Genomic DNA, 24,031 nt, shown 5'->3' on the forward strand with positions numbered 1-24,031 from the left:
AAAAAATAATAAAGGCAATATTTTTCGTTTAGAAATTCGAGAAAACGTGCCCTAATGTGTTGGGTTTTGATTTCTCGTTTAGCCAAATAGCCTGATATCCTTTTAAAATTTCAAAGTATGGGTTTTGGAACCATAAGGCGATCTTGGTTTTGAGGGTTTTAAGTATTGTATCCTAACGTGCTGGATGTGATATTTTTTCAGAACAAGAGAATCCTAAATTCCGACCCATGTTATTCAAGTTTTTTTAGGATCGTATTTTTAAAACTCTTCAAAGTTTTCAATCTCCGACATTAAGACATTAATTAATCAACTAGGTACCAATTTTGGGCGTTAAGAGGGTGCTAATCCTTCCTCGTACGTAACCGACTCCCGAACCCGTTTTTCTGAATTTTGTGGACCAAAATCGTTGTTTTAATTAAATTGTTTATTAAAAACAACCACTTTTCAAGGTGACCTGATCACATCTCATCAAAAAACATTGGTGGCGACTCCCATGTTTGTTTTCATTTTCAAAACCCAAGTCGACCCCGTTTTATCAAAAAATGGTGTCGACAAATAGTTTTTCAATGTATTTGACTCTAGTCAACTCTTTGTTTAAGTTTTTTTTTATATGAGTTTTTTAATAATTTATATATTTTAAATTTTTTATATATTTTTAATTTCAAAATAATAATAGTAATAATAATTTGATATTTTATGAAAATAAAAACATATAAATTTACTAAAACACATTGGAATGAATCTGTGTACTATATGTATTTGGACAATCATTTATCTATATACATTTTATGTTAAAAATTATTTTTTTATTAATTTATATAATTTTAAAGAGTTTTTCATTATTTATATTTTTCAAGTAGCATGTTAAGAGCCTTTCACATATCACTTCCAAATTGATTATTAATGCCACAACAACTTAAGCTATCGGTGTTAGTCTAGAAAAAAAAGAGTACAAATTAAGTAGTTTTTGATAAGTTGAGGGTTAATATATATATAACCCAATAAAGTTTTCTAGTCGATGCTTAGGCAGGCTTCACTTCGGTATGCAAGGCCCATTTTTAGCTTGAATTGGACCTGCCCACAGCCTGTTCACTTTTCTTATGTGTTTTGTTTCCTTTTGAAGAATTTCTTTTCCTAATTAAAAATCATATCTATTTTAGGGTCGAGTTATTTACAAAAAAAATTTAAAACTGATTAGACAAAAATAATAAGTTTGAAAAATAGGCGTGGCCAAAAAATTAGACTTGTTTAAAATGCAGGTCTGACTCAAATTTAAACATTTAATGTCGGAACCTGACTTGACCTATTTTCTAAGTTTGTAATAAATTATATTATGACATTTTTATATATTATATAATTCATTACACATAAAAATTAATCTTAGAGGAACATATAATACTACAATATAAATATTTGAGAAAGTTTTAAATTATTTATATATAAAATTTTAATAAAATAAAGTTATTAAATATTAAATTAGAAAATAAAAATAAAAATATATATGCTGTTCTAAAAGTAAACTTGAATTAATTATTTTAAAAATTAAGGGCCTTGAATAAAATTTTATAGGGTAAATCACCTTAGTTGTTCACTCAATTTTTAGGGTTTTTTTATTTTGGTCATTCAAAATGAATTTTTGCAATTTTATCACTAACTTTTAGGGCACTTTCATTATAGCCACCCAAGTATTAAATCTTTAACAACGGTTAACTATAAAGGCCACATCATGTTTACACGTTCATTTTGGTCACCCAAAATATATCCCTTTTAAAGATTGATTAGGGTAAAAAGAATAAATGATTAAAGTGAAAAGTAGTAAAACTAGAATAATGCAAAAAAAATATATCAATTTTTACTTGTTTATTCCATTGCCAAAATTCTAATTCTTTTAATATTGAAAATTTGAATTTCAAAACATCAAAATAAATTGTTTGATTTTTTTTCCATAATGTCAACCGATTTGTTACGATAATATTAAAATTAATTAATTTAATCTCCTTTTAATTTTTAAAAAATTTGAAATTAACTAAATCAACTCAAATAACTCATATTTAATAATTGTTTACAAAACTTAAATTTATTTTGATTATATAATCTCGAATCTTCCTAAAAGTAAATGAAAATATCCTTTATTAATTGTTTGTTATTCATTTGGGTAAATAAGTGATGAAAAAAATTATGAATTTTGTTTGGCGTGATAAAATTAATCAATTAAACTAATTGCAATGATTTTTCTTTACTTTTAATTTAGTACGGAAGGTTCAAGATCATATAGTGAAAAAATTTGGATCTTGTAGACAACTATTAAAGGCAATAATTTTCATTGATAATTTTTAACATAAATTCAAAACATCAAAATAAATTAAATAAATTGTTAAAAAATTATCCATGAATAGTGACAAGCGATTTGTTACAATAATTTTGAATCTTAATAATTAAAGTTTTATATTCCAAAGCCCAAATCTAGAATTTTCGACAATGAGATAAACAAATACAATTTGACAATTTTTGTATATTATTTTAGTTTCTATCGTTTTTCACTTTAATCCTTAATTTTTCTTACCCTGATCACTACTTATACAAGATATTTTTTGAGTGACCAAAATAAAAGCAACCTACAAGTTGGGTGACCAAAATGAAAGTACAAATATGATGTTGAGTGTACAGCTAACCATTGTTAGAGATTTAACGCTTGAGTGATTAAAATGAAAGTACCCTGAAATTTGGGTGACCAATTTGCAAGGAGTTCATTTTGAGACCAAAATGAAAGCAGCCTAAAAGTTGGGTGACCGACTAGATAGTTTACCCAATTTTATATTTATATTTGGGGCCAAATTATGTTATGAACCTGAGACATAGATCCCCTCGAAGGCTGTGTTTAGTAATATTTTTTAAAAGCACTTTTGATATAAAAAATACTTTTGAACCAAAAATAATGCTAAATAAGTAATTTTTGAAGGAAATTTTTGGTTGTTTAAAAGCACTTTTTCAAAATAGGGAAGTTAAAATTTTTAGTTTTTTTCTCCCAAAAGCACTATTGATAGTTTAATTACGTTTTCATCCCTCCAACACCTCTCTGGTTAATTACTTAAAAATATTTAAAATTAAATTTTCATATATTAAAATATTAACAACAAATTATAATAAATTATTTTTTTATATTTTTATTAAAATATTAATAAAATATTATTTAAATACTTATTTATTGCTATAAAACACTATTCTTTTTTAGAGTATTACTAAATACATTTAAAAAAATATTCCCGAAATCACTTTTCCAGAGAAGTTTTAAACTCAGTTTTCAAAAACAATCCTAAAGAGTCTGATTTTTAATTCATCCCACTTAAATCCCGTAAATGTTTGGTGTTTCCTCCAGATCCTTACTTTTAGCGCCATCTTTCGTCTCAAAATCTCGTGTGTTTGTGCTAGGGTTTGAAGTTCACAGTTCTTCAGAAAGAAAAATATAAAGCAGGTACGAGTTTTGATATTCTTTCTGTTTTATTGTTTTCCTTATACGAACCCATCTCTAATTTGAATAAAACCTCTAGCTATCCTGTTATTAATTCACAATGTTTATCTAATCATTGAATCCAATTTTTTAATCATATTTAGCAATGAATCCGGTTCACTTCCAACCCGCGCCGCCTCCACCTTGGTTCCCAATGTTACCGCCGGAACCACCGAATTCGAGTACATTTTGGGAGACCAGAAATGTGCGTGATCGCCTTAGAGAATTGCAAGATACCCTCAATCTTGCCAACGCCGTGTACGCTAGTTTTGTTTTCTTATATAGTTCGCTAATATCAACTATAAGTGCCGTATGCCTTTGAATTTCCTTTTAACTGTGAGTAAAATCGATTGGTTCCTTAGGCAAAAGGAGTTGGAAATACTGACGATGATAAAAGATGGGTCGATGGACCCTTCAGTTTCTGAGTTCTTGAAGTATCTAGAAGATAGGAGGATTGATTTGGAAACTCAAGAGCTACTGTCTGTGGAAGCGGCGAATGCATTGATGTCAAAGCTAAGAGCTCAGTTAGAGCCCTTTAGATATGTTGCAGATGAAGGGATCCCGTGGGAGGAGAAATCAGCAGTAGCTAGACTGACCAATAAAATTAAGAAGTCTAAAAGGAATAACCTTTGGAGGAAAAGAAAGCGGAAACGAATTGCAGAATTGCTTGCAAAGGTTGTTTTTCTTGGTTTCTCATTGTAAGCTTTCTCCTTATCTTTCTTTTTTTCCCCTATTGGCCTGTGTGGGAAATAGCTAATATTTTCAGCTTGTTATGCATGTTAGGAGCATGAACAATTTGATCAAGCTGACCGAGAAGCTGATGAGTGGAGAGCTAGGGAGATTGCCAAGGACATTGCGAGCCGCAAGGTACTTGTTGTGTTCTAGGAGGGTTTTCTTGCTATGAACATACTGACAGATTTTCGTTGATTCTTCCATTAGATGCCAAGAACTCAAAAGTCCTTTTTTGTCTTGTTTTTGTAAGCTCACTTGGTAATGACTACTAAGTTGATTTGCAGGTCGAAAAGATGAAGGAAATAGCAAAGCTTAAAGCCAAGGAAGAAAAAAAGAGACTGGAATCTGAGGTAAAGGATTTGAAAAACGACAAGTTTCTTTCATCTATGCTGTTAGTTTATACTTATATTGTCGACTTTACAATTTGGTGGAAACATAACAGTTTGATTGTAAAAACCTCCTTGATGCTTCTCCCATGTACTTCTCATACAATACCATTTTTTGTATTATCTCTTAAACTGTCTTTTCTAGGAAGATTAACATTAGAAAAGTGCTAATTTTAGGGGTTTCTTTTATTTTGATTTTTAGTTATTTCTTTCATTTCTTTTTGTTTATTAATATTGTACGTCTTATGTGTCAGCTTGAACTAGTTTTGATGGTGGAGAAGTTGCAAGAGTTGCGCTCAATGAGGATCCAGAAATTGAAGAAACAAGGTACTGTAACAAAATTATACTCACTTTAATTTGTCAGACTGAATTAGCTACTGTCACTTGTGATAAGATTTTTTGATTCTTTTCTATCTAATTATTCAAGTAGTTTCTAAGTGCAAACAATTAAGATTGATTTTAACTGCTAAATCCAGCAACTAATATGCAGGTTATCATAGATGCTTTCCTTTTATATTTCTCTAGGTTATCATAGATATGGTTGATTGGAAACATCCATCACAAGTATATTAGCAAATAGTCAAGACTTTCACATGCCAAAAAGGAAGGGGGGGCGGGTTGGTTGGCATTACCTTAATTTTCCTGCTGTGTGCAGAATGATTATGTATATGTGACCTCAACAGGTTAAACTGTCCTAGATTCTACTGAAAATTTAAGGTTGCTTTCGACTTGTGCAGGCCATTTTCTTCCAGAGGAGGATGACAAGTTTCTGGAGAAAGTTCGAGCTGCAGTTGAGGAAGAGGAGAGACAAGCTTTGGCTGCGGCAGATACAGATGCTGCTAAAGATGCCATTGCAACTGCTGAGGAAACTAGGAAGGCCACTCAGAATCAGAGACCCCTCTCAAATGATCCTATGACTGATCAACATGAAAACAAGGAGAGAAAAGACCAAATAACACCAAATGAGGACAAAAAGGGCTCTGGTACAGTCACTGATATGGAATCTGGCAAAAATAAATTGGAAGGACATGGTTACACTCGGGCATATGATCCTTTGACTAATTTACCGATTGAGTTCTATCACTATTACCATGGAAGCAATTCTGACATGGGCACACTTATTGAGGTATTTTCAGCTATTTTTCTTCAAATTCTAGATGCTCTGTGCATGGTGCTATGTTTTCCTTTCTAGCGGCATATGTAGTAGCTAGTATTTGCATTGCTTTCTCCACTTGCATGAATGATGCATGTTGGATGGTGATTAATTTACCAGCATCCGTGTTCAGGTGCATTTACTCAAATCTCCTATTAAATCTTCACGTGCAGGTTAGAAGGACATGGGATGCTTATATCAGACCAGGAGGAAGGTAAGTACAGCAAGCCCTTTCTCCAATTGCATTTCATTAACCATGAGCAATTGTATACATATGCAATGCCCCTATCTTTTTTATTTTTGGTGTTATTATCACTGTCAACTGTTGCAACTTTCAGTACCACCACTCTACTAGGTGTCTTTTTCATCAATATGCGCTTATGGTAAACTGCTATTTGACACTGCATTACAAGACAAATTTGCATGATCATTGGCTGCTAGCTGTTTTAGGATGCATCATACAGCATAAGAACATTTGAGTAGCTGACTTATTATACAACTTGAGTGCAGCCGCATTCCAGGCCACTGGGTCCAGCCACCTCCTCCAGCTGATGACATATGGGCATCCTACCTGGTGAGGCCTAAATGACATCTTACTCTGTAAAGTTCTATTAGCACTTTAGATCATAGGGTTAGAGCAGTAGCTATTTTAAACTTCAAAACATCGAATGATGTTTGTTTTCTTTATAGTCTTCCTATTTCCCAACCTTTAGTTCTTTGTCATGGATACTTTTCTGGAACATTGCAGATAAATTAAGTTTAAAGATTCCCGAAAGTCTTGTTTTAGGCTGTCTGTCTATTGAAATTTAACGGTTTAGACTGTGAGGTAAGAATATTTATTTCTAGCATGCATTTTTAGATGTATGGCCATTCCAAATAAATCCTTATTTTTCATAAAAAAAAAAAAAGAAAGAAGAAAGGACCTTGTTAGTTCCAGCATATATATTCTCCAATGTTTAGGGGATGACTTTTGTAGGAGTACTCAGCAAGGGAGCCAACAATCTTCCTGGGAAATTAAATCCTCCAACTTCGTATCTGAAGTATGGCACTAGGAACTGTTGTATGTCCTTTTTTAAGTACAATAGAAACCGAGGCTCCCAATGACATCAATTTCTGGTGGATCCCTCCGACTGATCCACGAAAATTCAGTTTAGTTTAAAGTCCTTTTGTTCAAGTAAAAAGAAAATTGTAGTTTTTAGGTTTAAATCAATGTAGTCGGTCAGTTTCACACTGGTCCGGATCGCACTGATTGGTGCAGACCGTTCTAGTAGAAAATTGGAATAACCAACTCGTTCCGCATTGATGAAAATTTCAATTGTACTGGTTGCATCAACTTATTCCCGGTTGGAACATTGTTCAAGTGGTGTATGAATAATGTTAAAATAATATACTAAAAACCATAAAAATTAGAATTTTTTTTATAAGAATTGTTAGAAAATAATTAAAATAATAAAATTTTATAAGAATTAATTTCTCATTTTTATTAAAGTATAGCCATTGATTATTAATTCAAAAGAAAAAAAAGCCATTCATCATTACTAAGGCTTAACATTTTAGAACTTTCAATAGTTTGAGTGAGAAAACGAATTTCAATGTTTGGTATCTTCATAAAAATAATTTATTTTTATAAAATTTTATGGTTTTTAATTAATTTATAACAATTTTATTATTAATGATATTTTCCTATTTTTCTGGTTTTAAATAAATTATTTTAATTAAATTTTATGGTTTTAATTAATTTATAATAATTATTATAAATTATTATAATATTTAATGTCTTTTTATAATTATAATTATTTTTATTTTTATAAATCTAGAATGAATCTAAGCAAATGCTTGTCCTGATTTAAATGAACATGGACAACCATATGTTCAAATTCATTATGTATTATTTAAAAATAAATTTTCTATTTTTAAAATTTTTATATTTTACTAATATGGCAGTCGATGATGATGTCATACTATCACGTTAGCCTTTGGTGATGATGTGGAAGAACTACATCAATGATTAGTGATGACATGGCACTGTCACATAAATAAATAGTGTTGATGTGGTGTTTGTTAATAGTCATGTCAGTGTTACCATTAATTACTAATGATGAACATTAGTCAAGAACCTATTTGACGGTGTTAGGTCAAGAGTTCAAAAATTTTGTAGGATTTAGTTGATTTTTTTGGAAGAAGTTAGATGGCGAAAATACCATTAAGTCTAAAAAATAGTAAAAAATTCAACCATCCAATACAAACTTTAAAATTGAAAGTAAAAATTAATAAATAATAAAACAAGTTAAGAATTTACCTTTTCTTTTTCTCTTTTGTTTGTTATATAAACACACACGAAGCTGTTTAATTAAGAAACTAATAAATTTATACATTAAACAAGTGTTTTTTGAAGAACATTAAACAAGTTTCAGCTTCATCTGTATGTTTATATGGAATTTCCATTTTATATTAATAATATGAGATAATTTTGTTGTGAATAACCTTTGTTTAATGTATGTAATGATTTATTTATTTGTTTATTTTGAATTTGTTATTAAATTTTTACGAAATTTATTGATGTATATTTTATATAATTGATGAATATTTTATTCATTTTTTATGTATATGTATATTATTTAATATTTTATATGGTGCGAGGGAAGTTGATGAGAATGAACTGAAGTATATGTAGAGAAATGTATGATAAAAACAAAATAAAAGAGTAGTAATTCTTTAAATTTTATAATATTTTAATAATTTCTAGTAATTTTATTAACTATAATTTTCTATAATTTTTATAATGTTAAGGTGATAAAATATTTTTTTATAAATTTAATAAATCTTAAAAACTTAAGATTTAAAAAAATTAAAATTAGCAATTAAGCCGATCATATTATATTTTTAAAATTAGCTGCCACGTTAGTATTTAATTGCTTGTTAAGAACTTCAGCTGAAAATTATATCTTAATGAGAGCCAACCAAAAGGTTTAATTATGTGTTTTCTAAATTAAGGATTGAATTGATTTTCATTATTCTATGAGAGTTTTTATATTATTGATTTTCCTATTATTTTATGATAATTTTTGGTATTCTACTTGGAAAAATATATGAGAAATGAGTAGTTTCTATTCTAATGCATAAAATTAATCATTTCAGAGTGAAGAGAAAATAAAAGATGTATATGAGTTTAAAATCATACATTTTATTTTCTCTTATTTTCAATTTCTACTAAAAGGTAATTTTCTATCTCTACTACCAACCACACACCTATGCAAAATTTTTTACTCCCTTCAATCTTTCATCATTTTAATTTTCTTTCCACCGCAAAACCTTAAGTTTAGGTTTTAAGAGAATAAACTTCTAAAAACAACCATACTAGACAAGTAAAACGTGAGGTGACAACTGTATCTATATTTAAACCCTTGACCGAGTTAGTGTCACGTGTCAACTAGGCATCAACTTAATTAAGGGAATTAAGAAAATATTTTTCTGTATTTAAAATAAATTATATTATTTTAAGGTATTTTATTTTTTATATTTTAAAAAACAACAAATAATTTGCACATGGTGAAATTTAAACCCATAACGTTTGGGTTGATAAAAATTTTACTTTGTCACTCAATCAAAGCTTTATTTTAAAATGTTTTGTATATCTTAATTTTATCATGCACACTTTATTACTTTCATCAATTGTATATATTGATAATGTTATTTATTGGTTTAGTGTCACAAGTTAACTCGACAACATCAAGATTGATAACAACACTATGATAAACAATAGTAGTATGTACATTTAATATTCTTAAGCTAACGAATTTAGATGTTTAAATTTCAATTTACTCACTATTTAATCTAATTTTTTATTTTAATATCATACATGTATTATTATTAATTAGTTTCAAGCTATATGTTTCATATGTTGTTTTTTAAACACACCTAAATACGTAGTTTCCACACTTAAATTTTTAGTATAATAAAAAAGCTGATTGTTATTCAAATAAAACAAGTTTTACGAAAAAAAAAAAAAAAACAAACATCACCTTCTGGTGCAACCTGCAAGCTTGGCCTATTGCTAACAACTGATTTGCATTTAGAGATGTAATTTGAAATCAAAACTTTTGTAAACAATTGATTGAGGAGGAAGTGTCTCCAGCTAATGTGAACAGACAACACTACAACAACCAGGACACCCAGAACTACCGAAGAATTTTTAAGGGTTTAAACACCTGAGCCTTCTAAACCTTTTTGCTCTTCAAGGGACCTGTAGGAATTTTACTCAGAACATTGGCATCAAAAACTGCATATTGCTTTTTTATCTCAATCACTGCCTTCTCTGCAAATGGGTCAACCTTGTCCTCATACTTCTCATACAAAACAGGTACCGTATGCAGCAACACGAAAGCTGATTTCCATAGAGAAGATGGATCAAAATTCAGTATGAAATTTGTATAGATAAATGAACTTGGCACTAAAAACAAGAGACCAGTGTCATTACATGTGTAGAACAAGGTCAAGAAATTGCACCAACTCCCCACAACCGAGAGGACCCAAAAAGCTGCTACAACCTGAAATCAAAGAGAAGGATATAGTGACTCCCTAATCAAAATGCAGTTCAGATTAAGACTTAAACCCTAAACACACCACAAGAAACTTCTTCAGATTTCTTCCAGATGCAATATCTCGCAGCAGTTCCAATGCCTGGTTAAGTTCAATTGTCAGAGCAGAGGCGATCTGAAGGAATGGCTCCTCTGGCAAATGAACTTGTGGGATGCGAGGTGGAGTCCTGTGAAGAAAAAGGTCATATTATATTCTTTAAGAAACCATCAATATGTTAAATAGATTAAAGCTCCTGCAAAGACCCCCAGAACTTACTTGTGGATAAAGGTATGGACATTGGACCAGAGGAACAATACTGCAAGAGAGAGTATCGAAATGTGACAGAGCAGAGTAAGTAGGTGGTATTCGATCAACTCAAAAAGGACCCAGATTGCAGTTGCTCCACCAAGAACCCCAGCTGATATCTTCTTGTTCCTCCACAAGAACACATCAGCAGCTGCACCAAATCATTACCCAACAAATGAAATGGAAAGAGAACACCATTATCTAATTCTGACACAAACGAGAACCATTAATCTAAGACTTTTCTTAAACTCCTTGTGTGCTTAAATGATTAGATAATCTTGCTTTTAAAGGACTGGTCTAGAAGATGTTATACTTTGCTCCGTTCCCAGAATGCAAACAATAAAAGGCAAAAGCAAACCCCAAATATTAGTCTGAAGTAGTTTGGTCCTTAAGCAAATTTCAAATTCCACTAACAAATACAAGAACCAATCAAATCGAAAAATGAAATTCATTTTCGTAACTACCAAACAGATCGTGAAGTGGCAAATACTAAAACACAGATGAATTGATCTTCCATAAAATTAACATTTCATTTTTAAATTCACTCTAACAACTGCATTTTTGTATTTTTTACTCGCATTTCCATCAACTTCGTTAAAAACAAACCTAACAATAAAATCCTGATCACACTAACGAAACTTGCAAAAAGAAAAGAAAAGTGAAATGAGAGCTTAGAGGTCGTACGCTTTCCACCACCGAGAACGTGATGAAGAGGTCTCTCCCTACCAAACAACCGATAAATCTTAGCCTTAACGGAGCTAGGGGAAGCTGGTTTCTCATGATCTGAATCCGAATCCGAATCCGAAGAAGACGATGAATCATGGCCGTGGATCTTCTCGCTGATCTTCTCCATCACCGACTCCACCGCCGATTGCATACTCTCCGTTTCCTCCGCCATTGGTTAAAAAAAGTCCGGACCAGTGCCCTAAAAAGACGGATTCTTTATTGACTGTCAGGGTGTCCGAACAGTATACAAGTGAGTGCGAATGCCAGTAGAACTGTAGGGTTTTAATAAAGAAGGGAATGTATAAACCTTAGGCTTAAATTTATCAAAATGGTTATATTTTTTGAGTTTTTTCTATTAACTTTTTTTCAATTTATTTTTAACATATTTAATGAATAAATTCAAATGTTTAAAATTTTTGTTCTTTCAAAATTCCATCTTCTATAGGTTTGTTTATTGATAAATTTTTTATTGAATTATTATTTTAGATAATTATGTTTATTTTCTTTAAATTAAGAGTTATTTTTTATTTAATATATTATTTATTTATTTTATTATTTTTCAGTGTAATTATCTTATTAGATTATCTTAGTAATAAATTATATCTCATTAAAAGTTTTATATATGAAATTCTAAATCAACCCCATTAATTTTTTTAATGATATTTTTATTAAATTTGTTAGGAAAAATAGATTAAAACAAATAAAAATGGATGGATAAAAAAAACTTAAAAATACAATTAAAATAATTTTGATAAAACAGTGGCTAAAAAGCGGTTTGGAGCCAAAGCTGATGGTTGGGGGAGAATTTGAAATGTTGAATGAGGTATGGTACAGTGGGGTCTAGAATAAATTGGATTCTTTCAACTGATTTACTGAGGAGTGATGACGCAGAGAGAGAGAAGGGTGCATTTTGTTCTTTGAAGAGTTCATCCTAATAGGACACGTGGCGACAATTTAATGGGACAATGGGGTGGCATGGACAGCAATCACTTTTCAGTGGTCGTTTTGGAATTTTTACTTTTTTGCATCAGTTGGGCTCCACGTTAGCTTCATATTTGTTTGTTCCGCTAGTGTTTCTTTTTTTTGGAAATAAGTGTTTACCATCATGTGCTTTATTTTTATGAGTGAAGATAAAAATTTAAACTTTATGATTAAAAAATGAGATAAATAATTACTACATTGTATTAATAAATTTTATTTTATTATTTATTTTTAAAACTATTTAAATTTAGGCTTCATTCTCCTTTACTTTTGCAATAAAAATACTTTTTTAAAAGCATTAAAGAACAGATATTATTTCAAAAAATTTCAACTTAAAAAATTCTTTTAGCATATAGAAAAGTTAAAATTTTAATTTTTATTCAGCCAAAAGTACTTTTGACTTCTATTTATCTTTTAACCTTTGTCTTTTCCAAAAAAACTTCTTTCCTCTAGTTCTTTGGAGCTAAATCTATACCCATTTTTTCACATTTTCTCTTTTAAAGAACTTTCCTCTGGTTCTTTGTTCCTCTTATAATTCCTATGGTTCTGGTTCTTTGTTCCCTTACTCGGTTGTTCTTCCCACATACAGGTATGAATCTAGCTATTTATACAGTTATCACAAAAGTGAAGAAACTTTGATTTGTAATAAAATAGTCTATGGGATGGATTTATTGGGTAGCTATAGTAGACCAAACTTTGGCAGTCTGCTGCTATTATGTAGTTAACTGAGATGAATAGATGATGAGAGAATTGAAAGGGGGGAATCATAGTGGAAGAAAGTGATACTGAAACAGAGATCTTGGTTGAGAAATTTGGAAATAATATTGAGGTAGAACAGCAGTGGGGTATGTTTTGTTGGAGGCTTTGGGGATGGTTAATATTGTTTTGTGAGTTTAAAGTATGCGACAGTTTTGGTGTGAATTTGGTTGCTTAGCTGGTCAAGAAAAATTACTTACGGAAACTGTCGATAGGGTTGTGAAAAGTATCTTATTTAATGCAATTGGGTTTTTGTGGTTAAAATACTATTGTTAGGTAATGCTGGCTTGGTGATGGATTGAAAAAGGCTTGATCTAAGATTTAAAGAAATAAATGAGAGCCTTTTGCCAAGTGTGGAATCAACAAGACGGGTTACTGAACTGGATTGCAAAGCAAGAGAAAGAAAATAAGAATTGAATCCCATGTAGTTTTCATGGATGTGATTCCTATGGTTATTTCATTATGAAATTATAATGGCAATCACAACCCACTGAAAAAGCCTTCGAAGATGTGGAGCTCTAAAATATTTTATCCGAACGGAATCTTATCACTCCTACAACACAAAGATCTATCTTATTAACACCTAACACTAAACACGCCTGATATATAAATGAAAGAAAGGTACACTGATCTTTCTCAGCAAACTGCCAATAAATCACCGACTTTTCAAAGACAAAAGCAATACAACTAACACTGCTAAATTTTATTGTAAGTTAGATTATGTATAGATAGGACTCATTTGTGTACTATCAACTATTGAAACTCTTTAACCACTTTTTATTTTAGAAATGTACTTAATTAAATCCTGGTGCTAAGAACAAGCTTTGGCAAACCTTTGAAAGGCCCTTCAAAACCTGCTTTTGAATGCCACTCCAGATTTTATTTACAGAGTAAGGAGCAGTAGATGCCCAAAAGTGGCGTGTATATCTGTTGTCACGATCAAAAATGAAAAATCTACAATGGTGTTGTTTTTGCATTTCTGGACATTGTTTCGGCTGTGAGAATGCTTCTTTTCTAATATATTAATGCCAATTGTTGAAATTGGTGCATGCCAACTTGGTGTCATTTATGGTAAAAACCTGTGACTTTCTTAATCCTGACTTCATAACAACCAAAGGTGCAATGCTTCCATACTTTTGTTTCATGTCTTTTTATAGGACATTTCAAAAATTACATCTATCCTATTTTAATTTTCAAGATTGTTTTCATCTATATTTTAGACAAGTTTTATTGGGTTTATTTTTCAGTCAAGTGGCTGTGTTGGGGTTTAAGTTTATTTATACTTGCATTTTATTTGTGCAGCTCAAGAGATACAATTGTGCTCACCTTGAGATTATTCATCTTACGGGTATTACTCTCCTCTTTCTATACTTTTTTTTCTCTTTGTACTCTGAGAAGTGTGCGACTTTGTTATGCTCACATGCACACATCTACATAGAAACGTAAAACTGATGAAGAGGTTAACTAGTTTCAGAACATGCTGAGTACAGATGGCGACAAAGATTAATCATGGCGACCAAAATTGAAGTAAAAAAAGTTTATGCATTTGTGGAGTTGGCAACCATTGATATAAAACAATGCATTTTCAGTTTTAGAAGTTGACAACTAGTGTCAATCTTATAGTTGCGTTTGGCTATAAATCCACTAAAATAATAAACAATGAAAAATTCACAATATTCATGACTACATATTTTAATTGCTTTGAAAAAATCAATTAGAAAATTGTTTGATTTTTTTGATTGCTTTACTGGCTGAAACGAATCTGTTCGTATACACAATAGATGAGTACTTCGACGGTTGAAGTTGGTGGTGAAAAAGTGAAAGCAATGTTGGATAAGAGATTGATAGAAATATTTTGTGATATTTGTATTAAAAAGATATTGAAAGGCAATAGGCTTGATACTCATTTCACAAAAGATGGATGGTTGAAAATAATGACCAACTTTGAGAAAGAAACGGGCAAGGGTTTTTCACAGAGACAACTTAAAAATAGGTGGGATGCCCTAAAAAAAGAATGGAAAGCTTGGAAGAAACTTAAAGGCGAAGATACTAGTCTAGGGTGGAATCCTATAAAAAGAACTGTTTATGCATCGGATGATTGGTGGGAGAGTAGGCTACAGGTACATTAATAATTTTGAATATTTTTGTTTTTTTCTTATTTATGAGGTTACTGATAATTACTGTTATTAAACTATTATTTTATATGTAGGTTGTGCCTGAAGCTTAAAAATTTAGAGCATCGGGCATTGATCTTGAATTCGAAGGGAAGTTGGACCAAATGTTCATGGGGATAGTTGCAACAGGTGATAAAGCATAGGCACCTTCTTCTGGTACACTCCGTAGTGATTTTTTTGAGGATGTTAACAACGAAATACCTGAAGAGAATGAAGAAGAAAATGTGAGAAATGATGTTCACATTTCAAATGATGTTCAAATTGATGGAAACGATCAAAAAAGAAAAAAATCCTGAGATATCAAGTTCACATTTTAAAACTGGAAGAAAGAAATCCTCAAAGCAAATTGGAGGGGCTGCAAGATTGTCCAGTCAAATAGAAAAATTATGCAATGCAGCTGACAATATGAGTCAAGCCACATCTAGTTTGACTCCTGTTATGGATCCATATGGTATTCTACAAGCAGTCAAAGTGCTTGACAGCATGTTGGGAGAAGTTCCAAAAGCTAGTCCGCTATACTTTTTCGCACTTAAATTATTGCTCAATAAGGACAAGCGAATTATGTTTTTATCAATTAATCCCAAGATTAGAGTTTTGTGGCTTAAGACGGAAATGGAGGATAGTTGAAAATTTTCTGATTTTCTAGGGTTCAGAGATATCTATTATGTGACTAAACAACAATGCTAAACTAGTTTTATCAATAGTTATTTATGTTTGGTTTTTGGATATTGAATTTACGTTTTACTTATTTATGTGTAATCTAGTTTTATCAATGGTCGTTTATGTTTGGTTTTGGATATTGAATTTATGTTCTACTTATTTATGTGTAATCTAGTTTTATTAATAGTTGTTTATGTTTGGTCTTTAGATATTGAATTTATGTTCTACTTATTTATACTAAATTAGTTTTATCAATAGTTGTTTATATATGATTTTGGATATAAAATTTATTCACAGGTGATGAGTATAGTTGAGAATTACAGCGGTGATGAAAGTAATGATGAAAGGGAAGATAAAGAGATTTTACAAAGCATGAAATGTTTTAACCGATTATTTGTTGTTGCATATTCTTCCGTATAATTATATTACGAGAAGTATATATTGAAACAACCATGCATGGATTCAAAACAGTCAGATGAGACATGGATCCGAGAGATCCTTGACGGTCACGAATCACGTTGTATGATTAATTTTAGGATGTCTAAAATGGAATTTGTACAAACCAATTTTTGACCCGGGCCTAGTACCCAAACTAAAGCCCACTAACCTAAAACCAAACTTAAACCCAAACCTACCCCAGCCCACAAACTGAAAAATTTTCAGTAAGAAAACCCTAAGGCCGCCGCTCCTATCTCTGCCCAGATCCAGCACCTCCAAACGCCACCGTCGCAACTCCGAATGGCCGATTTCGTGTCTGTTACGTCTTGTCAGCACCTGCAAAGATGCAATAGACAATATGCAACCAAACAAGGCACAAAACGACAACAATAGAGGAGAAATATAAAAACAAAAAAAATGATTATGAATCGTTTTTTTTTGAAGTCGGCTATAAAGGCCAAAGTCTTGAACATGTATTTCTTCGGCTTGGACATTTTCACGAGCATTCAGAAATAAATAAAAAACAGAATAGAAGTTTTAAAGGTTGAATTTTTACTGTTTATTTTTATTTTTATTTATTTATTTATTTTACAATTTCGTTTTAACGAAAATAGCAAAAAAAGGAAGGAGCTCACCTGAATCGTTCTGTGGCTCCGTCGACGGAGGTCCTCTCGCCGTCGTCGAAATCGGGTCTAAATGGGGTGCAAGGCTCTTCGTTCCCTCCGTCCAAGCCTGACCCCATAGCCCGCCTAGAACCGGGCTTTAAAAGACCTTCATCACGCTTCGTCGACCGTCGGTTTAGTGGCGGTGCGGTGGACGGATGAACGGCGGTGTGAAGCCCAACCGTCGGAAGGCATGGGGGAGGCTTTGAAAGGGTTGCTGCAGTTTTTTTAGTGTGAAGGGTGGGAAAATAAAAAAAATAAAAAAAGGGTTGTTTAAATAAAGACATTAAAACGGCGCCGTTTGGAGGAGGAAGACCTGTGCATGCTTGCCTTGATGGGTAATTTACGCCTTTGGTCCCTCCGATCCTGCGGCACATTCAATGCTGCCTTTTGTTTCATTTTAATTTTGGCCACATAATTTCTCGCTTGTTCCAATCTAGTCCTGCGCAAGGTGATGCACATAAGGGACGGGGAATTCTCACAGTCAGTCCCTCGTTTCCTCAGCGCGTTTCATTTCGGTCCCTCGCTCCATTTTTTTTAAATTTTCAATTATGCCTCTCAATTTTATTCTGATTCCAATCGTGCCCTTGACCTTTTAGCCCTATCTTTTTTTTATTATATATATTCTTAACTGTTTCTTTTGTTATTTAGGATTTTTTTACATACATTATTTTATTTCAAATTGTTTAGATCAATTAGTATTTATATTTATTTCAAATATATGTGTATGCACTACCCATTTTAAATTTATATATACTATGTAATTTAAATTGTTTCTTATGCTATTTATTTTGATATTCTTTATATTGTTCATTTCAAACTGCTTTATTTTTATTTATTTCAAGTTTTTGTAAATTAAGAACTTTATACATGAAATATGTTATATATTATATATATGTTAATTATTTTGAAATTGTTTTATCCTTTTTTTACTCTATTTTTTCCTTTAAATGTTTTATTTATTATCCATTTTAAGATTATTTGTCCTTATTTCACGATTTTTGCATGTACATATGCATTATTCATTTTAAAATTTTTCATATATAATATTTTTGAATTATTTTATATATAGTTGATTCTCAAAATTTCCTTTTTACAATATTTATTTAAAACTCGTTTATTATTATTTTAAAATTGTTCTACATTTTATTTATTTTAATTTGTTCTATACCACTCATTTTGAAATTGTTATATATGTTATTGAATTCATTCGTCTTTAATTATTAATACTAGTATTCAAATAATGTATGTTGAGTGTGTATTGTCATTGTGTGTACCATAATTAGTTTACTCGTATTTTCATATTATTGTCATACATTTGTGTAATTATCCATGTATCATTATTCCATGTTTATTATTATATTGTTATTTCACGTCATCATATTGTAAATTAAACTCCGACATAGTTATCCAACTTAGGTTACTTTATTTTATTCCAAACAAAATAAATGCTTACCTTCAAATAGATTACTCGCTATTATTCAAATGGAATTTTGCTAAATAAGACAATATTTTGAATTTTGGAAATTTGAGAAATTGTACCCTAACTTACTGGGTCTCGATTTTCTTGTTAAACCTAAATAGAAAAATATCCTTTTAAATTTCCAAACACATAAAATTTCAAAAATAAAGGTAATATTCTATATTTAGAAAATTCGAGAAATCGTGCCCTAACTTACTGGGCTTCGATTTTTCTCGTTGATTATAAGTAACCGAATATCCTTTTAAAATTAAAATAAATGAGGTTTAAACAAAAAAAATAAAGGCAAGCTTACTCTCGAAAATACGAGGTGTTGTGTCCTAACTTACTGGACGTGACATCTTGTTACTTCGAGATAAGGAGGCACTTTCCATTTTGATTTATTCGAGTAATTTTAAAATAACACAATATAAAGAGGGATCGTATTTTTAAATTTTTTTCGAGTTCTTAATTTTTGACACCAAGACATTAATTAATCAACTAGGTACCAATTTTGGGCGTTACGAGGGTGCTAATCCTTCCTCGTACGTAATCGACTCCCGAACCCGTTTTTCTGAATTTCGTAGACCAAAAGCATTGTTTTAATAAATCTAAACCGTTTATTAAAAACAACCGTTTTACGAGGTGACCCGATCACACCTTATAAAAAAGATTGGTGGCGACTCCCATTTTTGTTTTCATTTTTAAAATCCAAGTTGACCCCGTTTCACAAAAAAATGGTGTCAGCAGTATTCACAAGTTTGTTGAGAGTTTTGGAGACAAGATACAACTTGCAAACTTCAAGAAACATATCTTCTAGTGAAATGTTGAGAATTTTTTTATACATCTTGGGCACCGGTGCAAAAGTGTCCCAATGTCGAGAAAGATTTCAAAGGTCTAGATCAACAATAAGTCGACACTTTGCAATTGTGCTTGAGAAAGTTTCAAGGATGGCCACTGATCTAATTGCATCCAAAGATCCTTTTTTAGCTCAATATCCGAACAAATACGTAATGATTCTAGATATATGCCGCATTTTAAGGTTAAAATTTAATTTTATATTATTATATTTTAATATATTTGGTCGACTAAAAATATGCACAAGACTAATATGATTATTTGTTCAGGATTGCATAGGTGCACTTGATGGTACTCACATTGCCGCTATTCTTCCACCAAATGAACAAATTCCATATATTGGAAGAAAATGTATCTCGACTCAAAATGTTATGGCAGTATGTGATTTTAATATGTGTTTCACCTTTGTCATGGCTGGATGGGAAGGATCGGCACATGACACTAGAATATTTCTTGATGCAATTCGAGATCCAAAATACAAATTTCCGCACCCACCAAATGGTTAGATATTTTATTTATATGTGATTTTTTAAATAATAAAGTATCTTTAATTGATAATTTTTATAAAAAAAATTCTTGAATTAATTGTTTGTTATATTATGACTTGTAGGAAAATATTATCTTGTTGATTTTGGGTATCCTCAAATGAAAGGTTATCTTGGACCATATAGAGGTCAGCGATATCATTTACCTGACTTTCGTAGAGGTAGACCGGTATCTAGTGAAGAAGGGATATTCAATCATTCACATTCATCATTACGTAGTGTGATTGAACGAACTTTTGGTGTTTTGAAAAAAATGGGCCATTTTAAGGGATATGCCAAGTTATAGTTTTGAAAAGCAAACGATGATCATTGTTGCTACAATGACGATACACAATTTTATCCGAAAACATGTCGGTCGAAATGATGCAGATTTTATGGAATACGAAGATTTAACTGGGCATATGAGAATATTATTGATTAAGAAAATGCGCATGGTCGAGAAAGTGATGATGACAACGACGAAGATGATGATGGTGATGATGACGGTGAATCAAACAATTCAAGTGGTTTTGAAATGAAATTAACAAGAGATGCTATAGCTTCTAGTTTAATGAATTCACTTTAAATTGTAAATGCTATTGTAAAATTTTTAGTATTTATATTTGGTGTATAAATATTATCCCTTTTTAAAACTTTAATCCAAATATATGTAATATTTTAATTTGTTAGGTTTATGTTTTCTATGTTATGTTAATATCTAATATGAGTTATATATTCAAATACATTTTAAAATAAAATAATACAAATTTGTTAAAAGCAATAATTTTAAAATAATACAATTGTGTCAATATCTAATTACAAATATTTAATTATTATATTTAAATATTTAAATATAGTTTATATATTCTAATTAAATTTAATAAATAATTAATATTAATTACTTAGAAATATTTAAAATTAATAATATATATTAAAATATTAACGATAAGTTATAATAAATTATTTTTATATTTTGCTAAAATATCATAATATTAACTAATTTGAACATTATTTAAATACATATTTGTTAATTTATAATATCATGTCTAAAATGGACATTTTATTTCTCAAAAGTACTTTTTGACAGCAATACCAAACACTCAAAATTTTCAAAAACACTTTTCAAAAGAATGAAGAACTGGCCCTTAGATTCTGAGCTGGCTGAATGTGATAATATTATTTTTTTAAATTTTATTATCGTGTATTTTGTAGTATACTTATCATTAACATCGTAAAATACTAGTAAAATATTTCTTTTTAATTGTTAGTTACATTGTATTGCAATTAAATCTAGTCAAGTCAGTGAAATGCTTAAATATAATATCTTGTAAAAATTAAATTTGTAGTTAAATCAACTAATTTGGTTAAATAATTATAAAAAAATATATAAAAAAATCATAAATGGTTGATGCTAAAAGTGTTGGAGATGACTAGTAATTGATGAACTACAAAGCTAGACTAGTATTGAATCTGAATGAAAATATATTGCAACACACTTAAATTACAATAGCAAAGTGTTTTTATAGATTGTGTTCAACTAACTGCTAACTGCTAACTAATCTAACTACTACTAAAAACTTTCTTTTATTAGCCAACTACCAGTATCTTTAACACTCTCCCTCAAGTTGGAGGGTGATAAGATCTTTGACCCCCAACTTGGACAACAAATACTCATGCTAATGCACCCCCAGGGCTTTTGTCATCAAGTCTACTATTTGCTCACTGGATATGTGTCGTGTTTTAACCAACCCCTTTTTTATTTTCTCCCAAACAAAATGACAATAAATTTCTATGTGCTTAATTCATTCATGGAATACTGGATTGGTTGCAATTTGAAGGGTTGCTTGATTATCACAAAACAATATTGTTGGTTTCAGTTTGTCGAGACTAACTTCTCCCAACAGACCACTTAACCAGATTATCTCTGTAACTGTCAAGGCTATGTTTTGATATTCTACTTCCGCAGATGATTGAGAGACTGTGTTTTGTTTTGTTTTTTACTTCCACAAAATGAGTGAATCTCCAAGTTTGATGCAGTATCCTGTAATCGACTTCCTAGTCATTGGGCATGTTCCCCAATTTGAGTCACAATAAGCAACAATCTGAAGCTTGGTTGAAGCTGCCAACCAAACACCTTGTCCAGGGTCCTTTTTAATATATCTAACAATCTTGATCGCAGCATCAAAGTGTGATTTTTTCGGCTTGTGCATGAATTGACTCAAGTGTTGCACTGTATATGATATAACTGACCACGTATTTGTCAAGTAAAGCAACCGCTCCATAAGTCGTTGATATTTTGACACACCCAAGTACAACTCATCATCATTACACCCACGTGATATGAACTCATCATATTCTACAAAAGTAAGCCTCTGATTTTTCTCCAATAGCATACTCGCTGGCCTTGCATCCTCTAGAACAATGTCTTGAAGTAATTCCAACACATATTTTTCTTTGATTTAGCACAAACCCTTCGCTTGAACACATGACCTCAATCCCCAAAAAATATTTCAACTCACCTAAGTCTTTCATTTTGAAATTTTGATGAATAACCTTTTTTAACTCTGTTATCATCTCTAAGTTATTACCCGTAATCAACAAATCATCCATGTAGACTAGTAAGACAACAATCTGACCATCATGTCTTTTGGTAAACAAGGAGTAATCATACCGACTTTGCTCATAACCTACTTGAAGAAGAGCCTCGGTAAGTTTCAAGTTCCATTGGCAAGAAGCATGTTTTAACCTATAAAGAGATTTGAGTAAACAACACACCCGGTTCTCCCCCTTTTTACAAAACCCATCTGGAAGGTCCATGTAGACTTTTTCATACAAGTCACCCTATAGAAAAGTGTTATAAACATCCATCTAGAAGAGTGGCCAATCAAGCATAACAACCACACTGATGACAGTCCGTAATATGAAGTAGAGGAAACAGAAGAATGATTGAATTCAAGTTGTTCGACTCAAGAAGAAAAGATTTATATGTGACTTGAAAGGAAGAAACCAAATAAATTTAGAAAATAACAAAGGAAATAAGAAGAATAAGAAAAATAAAAAAAAACTAAAAGGATAAATATTCAAAATAATAACTAAATAGCAAAAAAAAAATAGATTAAATCAAAGTGGAAGGTGAAACGATAAACTGATGGATATGATGGATAAAAGGATAAATATCCAATTGAACTTTTTAAGATATAAATCCCAACAAACTCAACTAATGGCTTTAATCAACACTCCAAGAAATAATCCTTGGCAAATTGAAGGGTGAAGAATGAATTCCTACAACTCTTTGAAGAAAATTGAGAAGAAAACTACTTCTAAAAAATCGCAAGAAAGAAATTTTGCACAAGAAACAAACTCGCAGAGTTGAAAACTTTATTAATGAAAAAAATTGTTTGATTTGTGTACAATGCAAATGCCTATATATAGGCTAGCTAAATAAATCTAAATAAAACTCTTAAGTATACTAGAACTCTAATTAATCTTAACAAGAAGTAGTTTTAAACTAAACCTTCTTGTTGACATAAAACTCCTAAATAACTTAAACTACTTAATAATTATTAAAAATTCAGAATAATAAAATAATAAGAGCTAATAAATACAATACTAGGCTCATATATAATAAAAATTAAGCTTCAAACCCAAACCCAATATGATTTAAAATTGAGTTAAAAGCACAAAACTCGTAATTCCAGTCATAATCCCATCCAAAAATTCTACTCAAGCAATCTTCACTAAAACGATTATAACTTGAGCCCCCGAACTCCAAATCGAGTGATTTAAAGTACATTTCAAAGCTAAGAGATAAATATTCGAACGCCATGAAGACATCTCAACCCAGAAATACCAAGATCCCATCTAAAAAGTCATTGCAAGTTTACTGATTTCCCAAGCTTGAAAATTGGCAGCTTTGGTGAATGAAATTTAATAAATTTCACCCAATCCGTGCACGTATCAGTTTGAACTGTAACTTTCTTTGCAACCGGGGAAAATGTCTCCTGAAAATCCACCCCAGCTTGTTGTTTGTACCCCTTGCCCACTACTCTGGCCTTAAAACATTCAACAAACCCATCCAAGTTATATTTGATTTTATAAACCCATTTGCAACTAATGGGAACCTTATCACG

At 30.9% G+C, this 24,031-nt stretch overlaps 2 protein-coding genes and 2 long non-coding RNA genes across 5 annotated transcripts; 2 read left to right on the plus strand and 2 right to left on the minus strand.

Annotated features, from left to right (window-relative positions):
- The first annotated feature begins 3,249 nt into the window (after window positions 1–3,249).
- LOC105796480 (U11/U12 small nuclear ribonucleoprotein 59 kDa protein) lies at window positions 3,250–6,554 on the plus strand. Its single transcript, XM_012626219.2, has 9 exons — window positions 3,250–3,472; window positions 3,613–3,766; window positions 3,871–4,183; window positions 4,292–4,375; window positions 4,525–4,590; window positions 4,881–4,953; window positions 5,364–5,752; window positions 5,953–5,993; window positions 6,290–6,554. Exons 2-9 carry the CDS (start codon window positions 3,615–3,617, stop codon window positions 6,366–6,368), a joined length of 1,197 nt encoding a protein of 398 aa, XP_012481673.1. The 5' UTR covers window positions 3,250–3,472; window positions 3,613–3,614; the 3' UTR covers window positions 6,369–6,554.
- Window positions 6,555–9,802: 3,248 nt separating this feature from the next.
- Window positions 9,803–11,678, minus strand: LOC105796504 (reticulon-like protein B5). The gene is made up of 5 exons (XM_012626231.2): window positions 11,348–11,678; window positions 10,634–10,814; window positions 10,403–10,544; window positions 10,257–10,326; window positions 9,803–10,163 (listed from the first exon to the last, which is right to left on the minus strand). The coding sequence occupies exons 1-5, from the start codon at window positions 11,559–11,561 to the stop codon at window positions 9,997–9,999; spliced, it is 774 nt and encodes a 257-aa protein (XP_012481685.1). The 5' UTR covers window positions 11,562–11,678; the 3' UTR covers window positions 9,803–9,996.
- A 1,140-nt stretch (window positions 11,679–12,818) lies between these two features.
- LOC105796526 (uncharacterized) lies at window positions 12,819–16,073 on the plus strand. 2 transcript variants are annotated; one of them, XR_008197925.1, is made up of 4 exons: window positions 12,819–12,959; window positions 14,429–14,474; window positions 14,908–15,246; window positions 15,336–16,073. It is a non-coding gene; the product is annotated as an uncharacterized LOC105796526 (long non-coding RNA). The 2 variants fall into 2 exon arrangements; XR_008197924.1 differs by having other exon boundaries at window positions 14,429–15,246.
- Window positions 16,074–16,399: 326 nt separating this feature from the next.
- On the minus strand, window positions 16,400–17,354 carry LOC105796519 (uncharacterized). Its single transcript, XR_008197923.1, has 2 exons — window positions 17,034–17,354; window positions 16,400–16,734 (listed from the first exon to the last, which is right to left on the minus strand). It is a non-coding gene; the product is annotated as an uncharacterized LOC105796519 (long non-coding RNA).
- Between the last annotated feature and the right edge of the window lie 6,677 nt (window positions 17,355–24,031).

The sequence above is a fragment of the Gossypium raimondii genome, chromosome 7 (genome assembly GCF_025698545.1).
Source record: "Gossypium raimondii isolate GPD5lz chromosome 7, ASM2569854v1, whole genome shotgun sequence".
In the NCBI taxonomy this organism is placed as follows: Eukaryota; Viridiplantae; Streptophyta; class Magnoliopsida; order Malvales; family Malvaceae; genus Gossypium; species Gossypium raimondii.

Coding starts and splice junctions, on each gene's coding strand:
- LOC105796504 (XM_012626231.2), bottom strand. CDS start 11,561: ATGGCGGAGGAAACGGAGAGTATGCAATCGGCGGTGGAGTCGGTGATG. Junction 10,815..11,347: donor CGTTCTCGGTGGTGGAAAGC/GTACGACCTCTA, acceptor GATTTGGTGCAG/CTGCTGATGTGTTCTTGTGG. Junction 10,545..10,633: donor GTCCATACCTTTATCCACAA/GTAAGTTCTGGG, acceptor TTTTCTTCACAG/GACTCCACCTCGCATCCCAC.
- LOC105796480 (XM_012626219.2), top strand. CDS start 3,615: ATGAATCCGGTTCACTTCCAACCCGCGCCGCCTCCACCTTGGTTCCCA. Junction 4,591..4,880: donor AAAAGAGACTGGAATCTGAG/GTAAAGGATTTG, acceptor CTTATGTGTCAG/CTTGAACTAGTTTTGATGGT. Junction 4,954..5,363: donor CCAGAAATTGAAGAAACAAG/GTACTGTAACAA, acceptor CGACTTGTGCAG/GCCATTTTCTTCCAGAGGAG.